An 18,863-nucleotide genomic window follows, 5' to 3' on the forward strand; every position below is an offset into this window, starting at 1 on the left:
CGCTCATTCACTGAAGCATATAATAAATAATAATCAGGCTTTAATAAGTTGACCACTTAAGTTGTGTTGCGGACGCTTCCAGCGGAAGGAGAATAAGCAGCCCTGTCGTTCACACGTGTGTGGTGTTAGAGAGTATTCCAAATGACCAGTAGTCTCAGAAATCCAGCATTTATGGTTTTAAGGTTAGTGTGTGAACTGTTCCTAGACCGAAGTCTGAAGACGCAGCACTGCTCTCACATGGAAATATCATATTTGTTGCAAGAATCTTTCTTTTTTTTGCTTTTTTACTTTTCCGACAAAAATGGAAGAATAGTTTAAGTTTGTACAAGAATCTTGAGTTAATGGTCAGAACAGTCATTCTGTATTGTCTTGTAAATACGTGTGTGTGTGTGTGTGTGTGTGTGTGTGTGTGTGTGTGTGTGTGTGTGTGTGTGTGTGTGTGTGTGTGTGTGTGTGTGTGTGTGTGTGTGTGCGTGTGTGAGTGAGAGGGGAGACGAGACGAGATTAGAATGTAGTAAAGATTAAAGATAGAGAGTAGTCCATGAAATAAATAAAATAGGTTTGGCATGCTGTTTGAATGTATGTTCGTGAGGTTTTAGATTCTAGGGTGCTACAAAATGTTGATAAAACAGTTTCCCTTCATCCCCATATATCTATGGCAGTGGTGAATGTACATATGCTATAGGTGATGAAGGCTCATCTTTCACCAGGGCCAAAATTCCTGGGAAAAACCTGCTCGGAGTTGTATGTACGTAGTTACGTACATACAGTGCAACATCTGGCTGTCCAGGCAGGCATATGCAAAATCTCCTTTTGTTGTGGTTGTTGTCGCTGGAATTCACATATTCAGCTACTCTCAACGTGTTCGTTAGCGGTAAAGGTGACATCAATAAGTCAGCACACAAAGACTTCCCACCAAGCACCTCTTGGGATAAGCAGCACAAATGCTGTATGACCGAGAAAAAAAGCATTCTCTGGTGAATGGGTGGTCTTTATTCCTCATCTACATGTCTTCCACTAGCACAATGTTATTCTGTACTTACATTTCTCTCTCACATAATCCTCTCTCCTTCACCCTTCCATAACTATTGTGTCTTTAGTCCGACTGCCTCATTTTTCAAAACACTCTTGTCTCGTGAGTCGTGTTGTTCATGAGTGACTAACCATCCTCCTCCTCTTTCCCTTCCTCCTCTTCAGCCTCCACCTCCTCATTGCCGTCCTCTACTGTCTCGCCCTCCTCTTTCACCTCTGCCTCCTCTCTGTCTTCCTCATTCTCCTGCACTCCCGTTTCATTGTCACAATTCTCATCCTCCTCAGCTTCTCCTCCCTCCTCCTGTTCTCCATTTCCATCTGCCTCGTCCTGCTCTCCCTCCTCCTGTTCTCCATTTCCATCTGCCTCGTCCTGCTCTCCCTCCTCCCTCTCTGCACTCTCCCCTCCATCTCCTTTCTCCTCCTCCATCACAGTCGCTTCTCCCCCCTGCTCATTTCCATCATTCTCTTCTGTGTCTCCTCCTTCGTTCTCTTCTGTGTCTCCTCCTTCGTTCTCTTCTGTGTCTCCTCCTTCGTTCTCTCCAGGCTCCTCCTCCACCTCTTCTTGCTCTACGCTCTCGTCTCCATCCACCTCCTCTGCATTCACCTCCTCGTCCCTCTCCTCTCCCGTCTCATCATCCTCCCTCTCTTCCTCCTCCTCCCCTCCTTCTTCCCTCTCGTCATCTGTCCTCTCTCCTGTGATCTCGCACTCGACCGCCCGGTCTCCCTTCTCCTCGTCTGCTCCTTCCTCTGCGTCCTGCACCTCCTGCCCCGTCGAGTCTTCATCCTGCTCCTCTCCACCACCTTCCTCCTCCTCCTCCTGGTCCTCACCACCGGCGTCCCCGTTCTGTTGTCCGTTGTGGTTCTCCTCGTCGTCCTCGACCTCCACGCGGGAGTCCTCGTCCGCTGCGTGGTCTCCCTCCATCGCGGCGTCGTCGCAGTTGGCGTTCCGTCTGAGCACGCTCCCCCTCCTGATGCCACTGTCCACGTCGTTGCCCAGCAGGTGCGTGTTGTTGTGGTTGTTGTGCTCCAGGTCCTCCAGCGTCAGGTCGAACTGGAAGCGGTCGCGTTGCAGCAGGTGTCTGTCCGGCGGTGGCGAGGGCGACTGGGGCATGGCGCCCTGGTACCACTCCCTGTTCTCCTCCAGCGTGTCCAGCAACTCCTGGGCGTCGGGGTGCACCAGGTCACCCCACGTCTCCCACAGTGGGTGGACGATGTAGTCGATGAAGCCCACCTACACCAGAAGGGGGGGGGGCAGAGGAGGCAGGCAAGGTAGTGGGGATCATAAAAGTTTTACCTTTTTCTGTCTGGCCATTCATTCATCAACCATGATACTTGTTGAGCTCATAATTCATGCTTCCCACCCAGAGTATATGAATGATCCTACTGATTTTAGTGACCCCAATGGTTAATGGATGCATTGTCAGAAACTTGATGAGTAGGCTACACTTGCTGAACATGGTGGATGAACCCTAAACGTTTTGAGGGGTCCCATGATGTAGCCTCCACCCTCGAGCCAAAATGTCAACTTTTCCTTATACAACCTATTTGGCTGATTTCACGATAAACCCATGGTAATTCCTGTAGCCTCCTTCAGTGAATATTAAAGAAGACACATGATGGAATGGATGTATGAAAGAAAACACTGTGTGTGGGGGTTGGGGAGGGGTGAGAGACCAAGAAACAAATGTTACCTGATTCTTCTCCACAGAGGCTGTGTGCTTGTCACACATAGCACTGATCTCCATGCCTTTCTCCCTTTCCTTGTCCCCCTGCCTAAAGAACTCCTCCATAATTCTCTCTGTCCATTGTCTGTAGATCAGCAGAGACTTGGTAGGGTTGCTCAAGTCTGCACAGTGCACCATGTTCCTTAATACCTTCTCACATTAACGCATGCAGAAATAAACGCACACACACAACACACACACACACACACACACACACACACACACGCACACACATACACTTTCAATAACATGTGTGTAATGTATGCGGGTGTAATGTATTTGGATACACTCGGTGGCGTGTCACGGATCTGAGGTTCTTCTGTGCATGTACAATTATGTGCAGTGTAGTTTCGTACTGGGATCCAATACAGTATTTGCATTGATCACAAAGTTAGGACAAAATATATAAAATCATTGCATAGATAAAGAACATAGATGATTGCCTGTACATGTATGTATGCATCCTGAAAGAACCAGAGGTGTGTTGAAAATCGACGACATGTTTTCAAAATTACTGCATATAAGATCAATAGAACTTTATCACAGCAGTCACCTGTATGCGTTCTGTGTAGTGGTCCAGGAGTAATACACTGACCTGTATGCGTTCTGTGTAGTGGTCCAGGAGTAATACACTGACCTGTATGCGTTCTGTGTAGTGGTCCAGGAGTAATACACTGACCTGTATGCGTTCTGTGTAGTGGTCCAGGAGTAATACACCGGAGCTTGTCACCTTCTTGGTCTCCACCATGGTCTTCAGGTCAGCCATCAGGGTCATGTGCTTTGACATGTCAGTGGCCAACACCTAGAGGGAGACAGAGAGCAGGAACAAGCATTGAGAGAGGTGGAAAGTATACAGATACCTGTAAGATGAATTAGCTCTGAATCAGTTCAGGAGGAAAGTACTTTTCTTGAGTAAAAATAGGTACAAATTATTATTCCTATACTGGCAATTCCCTATGTATCATCTTTGAGGATCACAGTAACATTGCCTGGGCACTGTTTCTGACTTTGTTCCCTGTTATGTTGGTTGTAACATCTATCTAGAAAGTTCTACAGGAGTTGCTCTGGGTGACGGCCTCAACTAAAAGCCTAAAATAGAAATGTAATACAAAACTCTGCAGTAAAACGTCTTCCTGAATTGAGCTCAAAGATAACTGATGCGGTTGCAATTTGAAGATGCTCTAAGCAATGTTAATTTTGTCGACTAAAACGATGACGAAAATGGTCGTCGGCTACCTTTTTTCACTGACGAAAAGTAAATATGAACTAAGCTATGATGACTAAACCTGAGACTAAATTGACAATTCGGTTAACTAATAGTTGTGTAAATCTGAAGAAAGACAAAATCAACTGTAGATTTAGTCGACAAAAATCTTATGATATTCAGTCGACTAAAACTAGACTAAAACATTGCAGATAAAATAGGACTAAAACCAATTGAAAATGTGCTGTCAAAAAGGAACAGTTCTAACCATGTCGATGACAAGCTTGCGGAGGCTCTGGCGCTGTCGCTTAGTGAGGTTCTGAAAGATGTCACAGTTTTCCTGGTGCAGAAGCTTGAAGCCCACAGCCAGGTGATGGTTCTCCAGGACCGACTCATCGTTATACATGAGGGCCAGCTCAGAGTCTGAGGTGCATGGGAATGACATGATGTTGTTTGTTGTGACACAGTGACGAAAAGGGAAAGGGAGAAAGCTAAGAACTGAAAATGCAGTGTCAAGATAAGGAGGAGGCAAGGATTGATGTCACTATAAATGAAATACAAAACATTTTAGAGTGACCGGTCGAACAATATGTTTCAATGATGTCTCCGCAATGCATCCACCATAACTCGTTATTGCGTGTACAATTTTGATAATTTAATTATATTGAAATCTCTGGGACAGAATAATTTGAGATCGGGAGGAAGACAATGAAGTCAATCCGAGACATGAAAAGGTCTGAGGTATTTGTGGTGTGAGGTGCGTGCGTGAGTGTGTTTCGAGCATGTACTCACTGGTATTGATGAGGAACTGGTTGGAAACCCCAGGATGATCTACGTCATGAATGGCTGCCGCGAACAGAGCAGCAAGGATCTCCAGATCAGTGAACACAGCCTGGGATTAGAGAGACAGATTGAGGGTGGAGTACACAGGGGTAGTGACAGAGTGAGGGTGGAGTACACAGGGGTAGTGACAGAGTGAGGGTGGAGTACACAGGGGTAGTGACAGAGTGAGGGTGGAGTACACAGGGGTAGTGACAGAGTGAGGGTGGAGTACATAGGGGTAGTGACAGAGTGAGGTTGGAGTACACACAGGGGTAGTGACAGAGTGAGGGTGGAGTACATACACAGGGGTAGTGAAAGAATGAATAAAAGAAAGCGCAAATTTGTGATTTCATACACCTGCTCTTGCTTGAGCCGATAGTTCTCATTCACACTCAGGGCATTTAGCACTTAGTGTAACATAGTGTAGTCACTACACTATTAATGACTTATTAAACGTATACTCACTACACTGTAGTAAGTAGTGGGTAGGTTTGTTAAGTTTAGTACACACCAACACTGGCCCATGTAGTACACTTTAACACTGACTTATTTATTTCTCCCTTGATGTTTGACGTGGCGTTTGAATTAATTAAAGACTGACCGGTGCCCGTCGGAAATTAAGCAAGTCAGACGATTGTGCAATACCCATCGTACCTGTTGTCAGTCAGAGTACCCGTTGCACCCGTCAATCTGTCTGTCTCTCTGTGTCCATTTTATGCCCTTATATGGATATATCTGTATTCTGTATCTCTCTGTCTGCACATATGTTCAAGAGGTGCACGCACATCCACAAATTTCAACGGGTGCAGGATCCAAAAAAGTAACTAAGAAAGGAGAGACGAGAGAGGAGTCAGGTGACCTGACGAAGGCCCCTGAGGCCGAAAAGTTGTATTGTCTTTCTGCTATATTGTCAATAAAGTTTGGGAGCTTTTAAAACGGTGTGCGGATCTCCTCTCTCCTTCCTTTTATGGCCATACACAGTATATTGACATTGTGATGCCATTGTGCCCATATATGAGCATGCCCGTATAAGGCACACACGGGTGTGTGCAGTACACCTACGTCCAGGGCAGGCGTTGAGAGAAGGACGTGTGTGGACTGGGTGACATCAGCTGCATGCAGGCTGTTGTGGTATGCTACGTTGCCATGGTAATGGTCCTCCAGGGTCATCACATAGGTCACAAAGGTGTCGACTGGGATACGGAACGTCTTCATCAAATCTCGCTCCTGAAAGTGCACAGCAGGCCAATCAATGAGTCAGTGCATAGCTGAGAGATGAAGCAGGGACCCCCGCTACATGCTGTATAAAACGAGTAAGACGCGCGAACGCGGGAAGCGAACGCAGATCTTAAATTGCAATAACAATTAGAATAAATTACGAATTAGTGAGAACTGTGTAGTACTGTGAAATTAGTGAAAACAGTCCCTTTTGTGCCCATATATGGAGCTGAGTGGACCTGGCCCCTTTTGTGCCCATATATGGAGTTGAGTGAACCTGGCCCCTTTTGTGCCCATAATAGGAGCTGAGTGATTGCTGATGCAACACACTCCATATTTGGATAGCGGGACAGACAGACAGACAGACAGACAGACAGACAGACAGACAGACAGACAGACAGACAGACAGACAGACAGACACACACACACACAGACATGATCTGCTAGGTCTCATAGTAAGTGCTCACTAAATTGTGTTGCAGATTACACTTTCTCATGGATTTCATAGATATCTTCATAGACTTGTTTAGTTGTTTCACAGCACTATCATTGTGTAGCGTGAGTATTTTCAGACAGTTAACCACATAAACCCTCTATTCTTCGAAAACTTGTATTTGGTCTACTATTTTTGAAGGGCGCTCGCTACCCCCTCCAATTCATGGCTTTTCACCATTACGTCATGGCAGCCAAGTCTATATGGGATTTTTGTTTAGAGCACTTATGACGTAAAACGTTTCCTAGCCAAGTTTATGGATTTTAATAGTTTATAGGGCACTAAATGACGACGTAAGACGACATGTGGCCGATATGAATACATCTTGTAACAACTTTTGTTGAATTCATAGAAGAAAGAAAGGAGCCAAGCACAAGTGTGTTTTTTTCACCTTACACCAAACGTCTTTGGTGAAATCTACAAGCTCACAAGTGACAGTGCCTCGCAGTGCTAGGCGTTGTGAGTATATGTAGATCTGCTATTTCCCTCAAATTAGGTATGCTAGGGTTCAGATGGTTAATGTCAAAAAAAGGTTCCTATAATAACACAAAGACTTTTGCCCCCCCTTGTTGTGTCTCTGGGGTGTACTGTGTACGGGTATCCAAGTCTAAGTGGATGATCAAAAACACTTACCAGCCCAACCACCATCTGCCAACGCTGGTGTACTGTCAGGCAGGCGATCAAATGCTGAAGGAACAGACTATGGGACAGTTCTGATAGGCACAGGCTGCTGAACAGACACTGCGTCCTGTCACCAATGCTACAGGTGCCACCGCCAGTCTAACACGATTAGATCGCCATTACTCTGACACTGTCACTTGGCAATGTGTATACGACGTGCGTGAACATTCCATTCCCACAAATGTCATACATAATTAATGCGACACTCTATACGGGCTACAGCGACAGAGTGAGGGTGGCATCTCCAGGCATCTGGTCTACTCTGGTACACACTAGAAGACTAAAGCCTGACAGAGCCTTCTATCTTTTGCCTACCCTACAGTATAATATGTCAGCTGTCTACTTTCTCAACATTGAAAGTGGGGAGGACAGGCTGCCCACTCTCTTTAACAGAATCACACGCACAGGCAGGCAGGAGCACGCACACACACACACACGCACACACACACCTAATTGTATTTACCTGGAATATGGCGTACATGATGCAGCTGAGAGGTCTGCTGTTGGAGAGCTCTGCTATCCTGAAGATATTGAAGCTCCACTTATCCAGATCCTCCAGCTCCTACGCACACACACACACACACACACACACACACACACACACACACACACACACACGTGCGCGCATGCATGCACACACACACACACACACACACACACACACACACAATTTGTGAGAGAGGGAAACAGTCAGAAAGGAAGAGAAATGAGAAACAGTGAGAGGGAGGAGAAGAGAGAGACAGACAGACCTTGGCCAGCTCATCCTCTTGGTCTGTGTTTACCCCAAAACGAGGCACTGATGTGTTGGAAAGGCTGGAGCTGTGAGATAGCTTCCTCACTCCACTGATACGACTCATCGACTTGTCCTTCAGAGTTGGAGATGGGAGCTCCACTTCATTCTGCTTGTCTAGAGATTTTTGGGATCACACACAAACACGCACACACAGTGCACGCACACGTGTAAAGTTGCTTGTAAATATTGAAAGTTGCAGGTGATGTTTTTTGGGGTTTGTTTTTAAAGTTTAGTTGCTTACTTCCAAATTGTTTAAACCAGTGGCATGCACCTTTTCATGTCAAGGAACCGCAAATTAATATACATTAATGTATTGTCTGCGGACTCCCATCTGAAAATATTTTATGCCAGGGAAATGTTGTGAGCTTGCTTCTCTTGGGCTTGTTTTCAAAGATTGTTTATTTTTGGCGCAAAAAACTGGCAACACTGTTCTCAAGCCTTTCCTGTCAATACCCTGGGCCTGCTAAGCTCCAACATCTGCTTGTGGGGCATTTTTAGCGCCTTCAAATTTGATAAATACGTTAGCTCTGTAGTCAAAACCAGCTTTTCACATCTTCAGATTATAAGTATATATCTCTCCCCAAAAGACAGGGTAATTCATGCTCTCATATACCCTCAAGGCTTGATTATTGTAAGTCTCTGTATGTGGTCATTGATCCAGTCATCCTGATCCTGCAACGCGTTTAAAATGCAGCTGCCCGTGCCTCCACACCAGTAACAAAAAAGGAAAAGCACAACCACATTATTCAAGTTTTGGCCTCACTCCACTGGCTCTCTGTCCAGTGTTAAAGGACAACTTCACCCATTGTCAAGCTATCTTCACAGACATTTCTGAATGCCATGCTGTCACAGTTTGGGACAGGCAGGTGTTGGACCCAAGCACAGACAAAGGCAGAGGACAAAGCAGGAAACATAGAATACACACAGAACTGGAAACTACTACAGAACAACAGCTACACTAGTACTCTAGCAGTATACATACAGGGAACAAAAGGAACAGAGGGTTTAAGTAGGACAAACCAAACACAGGTGATAATCAACATAGGGATTGGCTCGGAGACTAACAGGACACAGGTGGAGAAAACTAGTAATCACAGGGAGGCGGGTGAGACAACAGAGGTAACAAAAGGGTACAAGGACAACAGGAAACACTTCAAAATAAAAGTACACAATAACAAATCACCACAGTTCATGACACATGCAGTCAGTCTACTAGTCAAAACTGTGCATGTATTTTCTAAAATAGCTTGTGGCCTTTTGTCAATTCACACTTCACAGAAAATTGGGCCTCACACAGCCACCATAGAAAAACCATGTTTTGGTTTTTACCACACTTTTCCTGGGCTGTGTGTGCTCCACTTCCTGTCGATTTGATCCAATGAAATCCAATGAAACTGGTCAGATGACCAATGATATCCAATGAAATCGACAAGAAGTGGAGCACACACAGCCCAGGAAAAGTGTGGATATATTTTTGGGGCCAAAAAAGCCAACATCTTAACCACAAAAGCCAAATAAAAGGGAATTCCCTATGACTCGGGGGAGATATTAGACTTTCAGGTCATCAGGCTGAGGTTTTGTGAGCAACTCTGCTACACTCACCCTCCTTTTGACCTCACACAGAAATATGGCCTGAGCTGGGATTTGAACCCGGGTCCCCTATGTGGAAAGCCAACATCATAACCACTAAGCCAAAGGGAATTCCCTATGACTTGGGGGAGATATTAGACTTTTAGGCTGAGGTTGTGAGCCACTGCTACACATGCAGTAATAAGGGTCGTCGGGATCGGGGACTCAAACCCAAACTCAAACTTACCCCTTCAGGACAGGATCACCTTTTTGGGGTTCTTGTATGTACCGTATATAGCCTAGCAACATAACATTTTTGAAATGTTTGAATGAAATGTAGAAATTTGGACATTTCTGAAAACTTAGGTCAGTATTTAGAAGGCAAAACAGCCTTATAGTCCTAAATGGGTGAGAGTGTCTGCTAAATACCTACATTGTAAATAGTAAACCTGTGACGTGCCATCAGGCTGCATAGAGCCTGCATGTGGTATGTGTCTGGACCGCTAGGCCAGCAGGCGGCCTAGAAAGCTATGTTGACATCATGTTATGCATGGTAGCCTTTATACCAGTCAACTCACCCAGGAAGGTGCTAGAGATGTATTCTGACACCTGGTTGCCTGAGCGACTCATCTCTGACAGGTGGGACAGCTCCCTGCTCAGCATCCTCTTGAACTGCAGCAGAGAGTGGGACAACACATAGATAAGGGGAACGTACAGCCCGGTGTTGAACACCACAGTGTAGGGCTGGTACATTTACAGACAGACCCCAGTGCTGCACCACTGGCAGCTCAACAGTGACTTTACATAGCCTGGAATTTTATACTTGGGTTGTGGCAGGTTAGGTTAGGTTTAGCCTGGCCCAGCCACCGTGATTTCTGGTAGAAAGGGGCGGGCACCAACATGTGTTGAATCATATTGGTTCACCGATCTGAGCGCCCCGTCCTGGTAGAAAACAGCAGACAACACGGACGTCACCAAATTTCGAGCGACGCCCCTCCGCACTGTAGTTCACTCCCACTCCGTCCTAGACCAGGAAACAGGTGGCTCGTTTCCCCAGGCATTCCTTTTTTAAGCCGAATGCAAATGAAAACTAAAGCCTGGGTACCGAGGCTAGGTTGGTTAGGTTAGGTTAGCTGGTTACTCCACAAATACATACACATCAACAAAGAAATACAGCTAGAGCAACATCATGCCATCATCATATAGTCTGTTGTCAAATAAACATCCGATACACTATTGCAGTTGCCCAATAGCTCATATTGCACTTGGCACATACAACATTTTTTTTTCCAAAAGGCATAGCCTACAGTACACAATAAAGTCAGGCTGGAAGTGCAGACAATTATGTAATATGCGCTTGCAATTTTTGTTAAATGTAAGATTACAGTATAAGCTTGGTTATACCGTACAATACATTTCACACATCAGATTCATCCGTTTAATTTTTGTGTTTGATATGTGCTGGTGGTGGTGGTGGGCACTCAGTACCTTGTTGGAAGCCATGTCGCTGACAGAGCGGTGTGTTTGAATGGTCTCCAACTGGTCCAGGCACCAGTCCAGTTCTTCTAAGGTTTCCGCAGCCAGCTGCTGGTAGTGCTGCTCAGACAGGGCTGGCCTGGGACTGGAAGGCACCCCACTCAGGGGAGACCTTCTGGGGACACAATAGCACAGTGTGGTTTCATTAAGACCTATGTCCAGAACCACTTACTGTACAGTAAGCAAGAACAACACAAGGTAATAATACATCAACTCAAATGCATAGAAATTGTGATCCTTGATGACTATTTCTATGCATTTGATGCATTACCTTGTGTTGTTCTTGCTTACTGTAAATGTCTCTGGATTAAGAGTGTATGCGAAATGCCTAAATGTAATTGTAAATCGTAAATTGAAGAGATATATCAGAAACAAATAAAATTGAGAAATAAATAAGTAAAGCATAAACCTCTCTCAGAGTCATAACAGTAAGTATTGCTACACAAAAGTGGACTTTGGATAAGCAGCAGTGACACAATAAGAAACATTTGTCAAACAAAAAGAACATAGTGATAACTATATCACAATGTAATACAAACACAGCGATATTACTGAAACTTTACATGAGCTTTCAAGCATTATGCCAGCCTGCTTGTAATGATACAGGAAATAGTGGTTCAATACTTTTCATCCATAATAAAACTGGCAATACTTGTTGCAACTACTTAGATCAAGTATTAACATGTTAATCAGTCAGTGGCAGACTATTGGGGATAGAAAATTGGTACTGACTTGACTGGCGTGGAAACATTGGCAAGAAGGGTGAAGTTGCTCCGCACTGATCGTAAACTGGCCAGAACCTATAGGAGAATATAATAATAAAATAATAATAAATGTATGTAGGCTTAACAATTTTTACAAACTGCATAATCCATTATATATAATCTTTAATTAGATAAAGTACTAGCAATAATCATCATAACACATTATAAAGCGAGAGACGTGCACTCTGTGGAGAGCCCCTTTTTAGCTAACTATTAATTTATTTAATTAAATTCATTCATTTTAATTCATTAAAATATATAGAAAATAAACCAGCAAAGGAACTTTTATATTTCTATTTTGTGCTTTGTTTTTCAAAGGAGAATTAATGTCAGCATGTCTTAAATGGTTTCAATTTAAAAGGTAGATTAGGCCTACTAGCAACTGCCATTCTCATAATTTCCATTGAGCACCCCAACATGTCATGGAATGACAGTTACTGGCACATGCACTGGCACAAGTCAATAATATTCACTTCATATTCACTCGACTCATTATTATACATTTATAGACAGTGGGTGCCATGACAGAGTCAGTGTCAGAGCAAATTTGCTAAAATGGGAGTTGATCTTGATTCTCATTAATTAAAATCTATAATGATGAGATTTCACAAACTAGCTAGAGCTAGATAATGACCATGATACTGAGATGATACTGACCATGATAATGACCATGATACTAACATTATACTGACCATTATACTGACCATAATACAGACCATGATATTGACCATGGTAATACTGTATACTGACATGATACTGACCGTGAGAACAACAAAGGTGTCACTACTGTAGGTCAACAGCCTGATGACCTATAGTGGTTATGATGTTGGCTTTCCACGCGAGAGACTCTGGGACGCTGGGACCCAGATCTCCTCCCGGTGGAAGGAGATCAAAAGGGGGGTGAGTGTATTATCAAATATCCCCCCCGGGTCATAGGGAATTCCCTTTGGCTTAGTAGTTAAGATGATGGCTTTATACCATAGAGTTTGAATCACAGGCCTGTACATTGGACACATTTATATTTGTGAGCACATCCAGTTGGTATAATGTCATAGGTCCCACAGTAATGTACTGTATACTGTATGCGAAACTCACTTGAGCAAAGGGTGTGACGATGAAGTCCTCTGCTGTGTGCCTGAGAGACAGAGAGATGGGAAGAGAGGGGATGGAGTCAAAGAGAGCCAAAGCAATAATTGAAAAATGAAATAATAATGCTCCTTCTGTGGATCGGTACACAGGCATAGTGTCATGAATGCGCTCTCTCTCTCTTCCCCTGTGTCTTACCCCTCACTCGCCAGGGAGTTCCGCGAGACGGTCTTGGGGGACATGTCGTAATCGGAGTCGGAGCGGTAGAGGAAAGACTCTCGTCTCTGGCCCTGAGGGAAGGAGGTGTGTAGGGTGAGTCCTGGGCTCTGTCCCACGGGGGTGTGAGCCGGGGACGCTCCGTTTTCCACTTCACATCTAGAACAAGGGAAGAATAGGACGCATACACAGTATTTGAATGTGGCTCTCTTCACCCTCCAAATCCCAACTCCCTGCATGTATCACTCTCGCTTCAACTCCCTGTATGTATCACTCTTTACCCTCTTCCAAATCCCAACTCCCTGCATGTATCACTCTCGCTACAACTCCCTGTATGTATCACTCTCGCTACAACTCCCTGTATGTATCACTCTTTACCCTTTTCCAAATCCCAACTCCCTGCATGTATCACTCTCGCTACAACTGCCAATAAGTTACGCTCTCATAACTGCTCCACTATACCTGGATTATTGAGGATTCACAGCCCCCCATATCATATCAGCATTGAGGAAGTAATTTTATTTGTTAAATACCAAGGCAAAAAATTACTATAGAGGAGGGAGAGACTACTGTATAATGCAACTTGTTTTGGTATAGGCTGTGTGTATGTGTGTGTATCAGAAAGTGCACAACACTGGACCAGTCTGAGGCTGCAGGGAAAACTGGCTCTTCTTCCCTTTGCAAACCACTCATTATCACACTCTATACTGTCAAATAACACCATAGGTGAGGACATTCTCATTTTCACTATTAAAGCCCGTTTACAGGTGTTGCCGACCAAGTTCAACTTGGCAACCTGGTACCCAAACTACCCATCAGCACACGACCCACACTGCATCCTACATCCAGTACCACACGACAAAGAAACAGTCGCACACATCTTAAATGGTTGCAGCCACTATAAAGGACTGTACATTTCTAGACATGACCGTCTGGTGGACCTGGTCTCAGACAAGATCAGAGGAGTACAGGACAGGACAACAAGAATGTATAAACACAGCACTGTAAAAATAGACTGGTTTGATCACAATGACACGCATGTCAATTCACTACAAAATATTCCAAATACCCCAGATATTGTGTTCATCAATGAAATTAGAAAAACTGTTTTTTTTAAATAGGCTGCCCATTTGATTTGTATATGGACACTTGTTTTACATCCAAACTTATGAAATATCAGCTTCTGGTGGAACATATTATGGCCTTGGGATATAACTGTCAACTTATTGTCCTTGTATTTGGAAGTCTGGGCCATGTCCATAAACTTGTGCTCAGGGGTCTGCAATTGTGTGGATTGCTAAAAACAAATGCAAAAAAGCTGGCTAAATACTGTTCTGTCTCAGCGGCAGTCTGTCTGTCTGGAGAAGGCGTTGTTTCATTTATCCCTAGGTGGCTTAAAAAACCCAAAACAAACATCCTGTCTAGTAGTATCAAGTAATAGTATGTCAACAATGTGCTATTTATTTTTTCTTCTTTTCCTTCTGTGTGTTAAGCATGTGCAGCAGCTAGCTATATCTGGTTGGTCCATATAATGTATAACCTAATTCTGATCAGTGTTTGGGTCTATTGTATTACGCCTCTTGTGCAGATCCAAATAAAAATAATTCAAATGTGTGTGTGTGTGTGTGTGTGTGTGTGTGTGTGTGTGTGTGTGTGTGTGTGGCATACCCATCGGCGTCTGCATGTGTGATGGAGATGCGTGGCGGTATGCGCAGTGGAAGCGTTGTGGGTCGAGACGCGTTGCTCGGCACCTCTGGTGAGCGCGTGCGGTCTCGGGGGCGGAGCCAGCAGGGCACCTGCCAGGTCACATGTCAGGGGTATCACAATTATTTGTACACGCTCAATTAGAGTTAAGGGGGTCCTAGCAAATAAAACTTTTGAGAACCACCTATTCTGAAGAAAATCTAGAGACTGACATTCAGTAAGTGTATATAGTCTAAAATCTAGTCTAGTCTAGTCTAACATTTGCCACGAACAAGACATAAGACTCCATTTTCGTCACCGCTAAACCCCTTATCCCTAAACTTCTTTGCCTTTTTTACTATTTTGAAAAACATTTTTGAATAGTTCAACTAGCCAATCTACATTAATACGTTGTGAGCTTGTGGCTTGTGGACTGGCTATTCAAAAATGTTTTGCAAAATAGTAAAAAAAAAAGGCAAAGAAGTTTAGGGATAAGGGGTTTAGTGGTGATGAAAATGGAGCCCCAAGTCTTTGCCACGGGCACGTTCATGTACGGACATATTGATGACCCGCTGCTGATTCCTGAACCTGCTCCATCAATACCTGAAGACTAGAAGAGAGTCTTCGGCTTCTCCCCCTGCGTAGCTCCGCCCCTAACGTGGCTCCCGACGTATAGGAGCGGCTGTAGCTAGATGACTCCGCCTTCTCCCCACCACCTTCTGTACCTGTGTCTTGACCCTGTCAGGCGGAGGGACATCAAGGAAAAGAGGGGAGTTACTGTAAATACAAATACATATAGTAAAACATTTCCTTGAAGGGTAAACCTATTTTGGTTCATGTCATTATAGGCAAAAGGTTTCAAAGATTATTTTTTTTTGTACAAGCTCACAAGACGTGCAACACTGTAGTACAACAAAGTACGGTTAAATGTATGATTTTAAATTCATGGCATCTTGTCTAATGTATCACATTGGCTGATGTTTCCATGTTTCATTTGTACCCATTGAAATGCTGGTGCAACTGATAGTTTTACACTAGTCCAGAGTCAGACTGGACATTATGTCCCATCTCTGTTTCATAAGGGCTGATGAGCCACAGGCCCACATGCTTGCACATACTCACACGGCTAAAAGAATGGCGTAGAAAAGAGAATAAACACATACAATACGTGCAGAAAACATCAGCTGCATATACAGTAGCTAATGCAGCAGGCCCTCCCTGGACAACCTTTTCAGGAACACATTACCTTTAGCTGTTTTCCTGGGCTGGGTGATCAACCAGTGACAGTGAGAGCTTTTACATCTTATTATCTAGGCTCGATAATCTGAATAATACAAGCATAGAAGATAAATAAATAATGTTATGCTAAAATCTAACAAAGATTGGGTAAATAATAAGGTATGATACATTCTGGGGAGCAGCAAGGGCATTTAATATTATTAACCAATAATGGTTCATAATATTAAATGTTTATTTGTTTGTTTATTTTTGTCCACTCAGTTAATCACCTCAGCAGTCCAATCTGATCATCTGGTAGGTCAGAATGAGGTGATTGCACACAGCTGATGTAATGGTGTGTGTGTGTGTGTGTGTGTGTGTGTGTGTGTGTGTGTGTGTGTGTGTGTGTGTGTGTGTGTGTGTGTGTGTGTGTGTGTGTGTGTGTGTGTGTACGTGCGTGTGTCTGGGATAAGGCCTCCACAGACTGAGCTCTCTACGAGGCTGTTCTGCACTGCAGTACCGTAGCAACAAAACACTGGGGGAATGGCAGCAGTTGCTAGGCAACAGTGCCGTGTTGGTTGCCTCCATGCTGCGTTTGATGTCGTCCAGACTCCAGACCCAGATGTGAGTTGCTCACACAGGCACAGGCACACACACACACACACACACACACACACACACACACACACACACACACACACACACACACACACACACACACACACACACACACACACACACACACACACACACACACTACACACACCAATGCATGGACACGTACTCTACAGAATGAATAATATAGTCTCTCTGTATTTCGGTATTCTAATAGAGCCTTTCCGTATTTCATCCACAATGTCACCCGTAAACCACTTAAGTGCCATCCTTTACGATGGGGACACATCGCGATGCGTTCAGTGCAGATTGCAGATCAGTGATTGTTGCTATTTTTTATATTCCTTGAGGGCTTCTAACAAAAGTGGAGGATTTTTGAAATATTTGACATTTTGTAACATTTTCTGGTAATGTATTTTATTTGCGTTACATTTTCCGCCTATAGTGGCATGCTCAAAATAGGGATGCCAGGTTGGAAGTTGTTGAAAAGCACATGGTGCTTGATCCCTGGATCCCATAGGAAAAAGGACTGTGATCACAGTGGGAGGGTGGCTCGCTAAGTGGCTCACACCAAGTGAGAGCACGCTGGAGAATTAATGATTATTCAGGGTGTACTGCTGACTGAAGACCGATTTGATTCATACTTTGCACGTCGGGAATAGCTGAACTACAAGCTCACAGCGCGTTGCGGATGCAATCATGCAACACGCTGTGAGCTTGTAGGTCTGCTATTTTCTGCCAATACTAAGACATTTGTGTCAAGCCTAATACATTGGTCTTCTTGACACGGACAAATCTTCATAGGTCAGGAACTATAGGGCGCTTAAATGTGTTGGGGTCGCAAGCATCAGATTAGCAGGCCCTTTAATTTAACTCTGAGAGCACAGAAATGGAATGAAATGGGGTACATTTGGTTCTCAGAAACGTCTCACTCTCAATTTTACAATGTAGGATCGATCACACATGCATGCATGGATTGAACGCACAGACATACGTTTGTATGCACAGAGCATACCCATATCTACGATATACTGTGCATGCATATAGCTCTGCATCCACTGAATCCATGCTCAGACAAACACTGAATCCATGCTCACACAAACCCTGAATCCATGCTCACACAAACCCTGAATCGATGCTCACACAAACCCTGAATCCATGCTCACACAAACCCTGAATCCATGCCCACACAAACCCTGAATCCATGCCCACACAAACCCTGAATCCATGCTCACACAAACCCTGAATCCATGCTCACACAAACCCTGAATCCATGCTCACACAAACCCTGAATCCATGCTCAGACAAACACATGCATGCAAACAAACAAACAAACAAACAAACAAACAAACAAACACACAGTGTTTCTCTCCTGTTTCCCCAAATGTTGTGTTTCCTCCTTCTAATCTGTAGTGTTATTTTTGAACAAGTGACATCTACAGTATAACAACGGCAATACAGTCTGATGTTCCCAGTTGATTCCTGACAGCAAAACGCTCCCCCATGTGTGGGCATACTGTACATTATGTTTACTGGTACGTTCACATTCTCACCTCTTCTCCGTTCACCGACAGCACGCTGCGGCTCTTCCTCATTCTGATTGACTCGTTCTGGGCCCCAGGGCGGAGTGTTCCGGAACCCAGGCAGCAGAGCAGGTGGAGAGCCAGGACCGGAGCAGGTCAAAGGTCACTACAAGGTGTAACCGGGGTCAGACCGGTCACAACCGGTCCCCATTTGGATCTGACCGAGCCAAGTGCCTCGCACTCCGTCAAGCTCAAGATTGGGACTGGCAGGCACTGCGTGTTATTATCCTGTCAAACCCCATTCATGTAATCCCTGGAAGCACCCAGATGAGTTAGTTATCGTTTTCTATGACCTGTTGGCATTCATGTGCCGGAGTTGGAAGAAGAAGAAGAACTCATTTCATGTTTTCTATCACTTGCATACAAAAACATACATGGTTTTTGTTAATTTTTCGTCTTGCTTTGACTAGGCCAGCCAATGGCTTATACCAGTCAAAGGTCATGGTGTCAACCCCTTTGTATCCAGGTGTTTTGATTTGCTCATCCAATGTCGAGGATGATTGTTTTCATGAAATGTCCAAGCCAGAACACTGTCGCCAAATGTACAGTCCACACACTAGTACTTTAAATGATCAATCCCACATCCAAACACTTGCTCTCAAGGTCAGAGTTTTCCACGGTTTGAT

General features: G+C 44.3%; 1 protein-coding gene across 1 annotated transcript; it reads right to left on the reverse strand.

Annotated features, from left to right (window-relative positions):
• Nucleotides 1-1,159: 1,159 nt before the first annotated feature.
• On the reverse strand, nt 1,160-18,249 carry LOC308312398 (3',5'-cyclic-AMP phosphodiesterase 4C-like; the record flags this gene model as incomplete). The annotated part of the gene is made up of 17 exons (XM_080759003.1): nt 1,160-1,427; nt 1,740-2,263; nt 2,724-2,906; nt 3,436-3,558; nt 4,229-4,383; nt 4,753-4,852; nt 5,845-6,009; nt 7,638-7,736; nt 7,924-8,081; nt 10,115-10,208; nt 11,025-11,187; nt 11,805-11,872; nt 12,932-12,971; nt 13,121-13,297; nt 14,807-14,934; nt 15,425-15,559; nt 18,208-18,249. The coding sequence occupies 17 exons, from the start codon at nt 18,247-18,249 to the stop codon at nt 1,160-1,162; spliced, it is 2,622 nt and encodes an 873-aa protein (XP_080615129.1).
• Nucleotides 18,250-18,863: the final 614 nt, after the last annotated feature.

Source organism: Protomyctophum bolini (assembly GCF_963924005.1).
Source record: "Protomyctophum bolini genome assembly, chromosome: 3".
Classification (NCBI taxonomy): Eukaryota; Metazoa; Chordata; class Actinopteri; order Myctophiformes; family Myctophidae; genus Protomyctophum; species Protomyctophum bolini.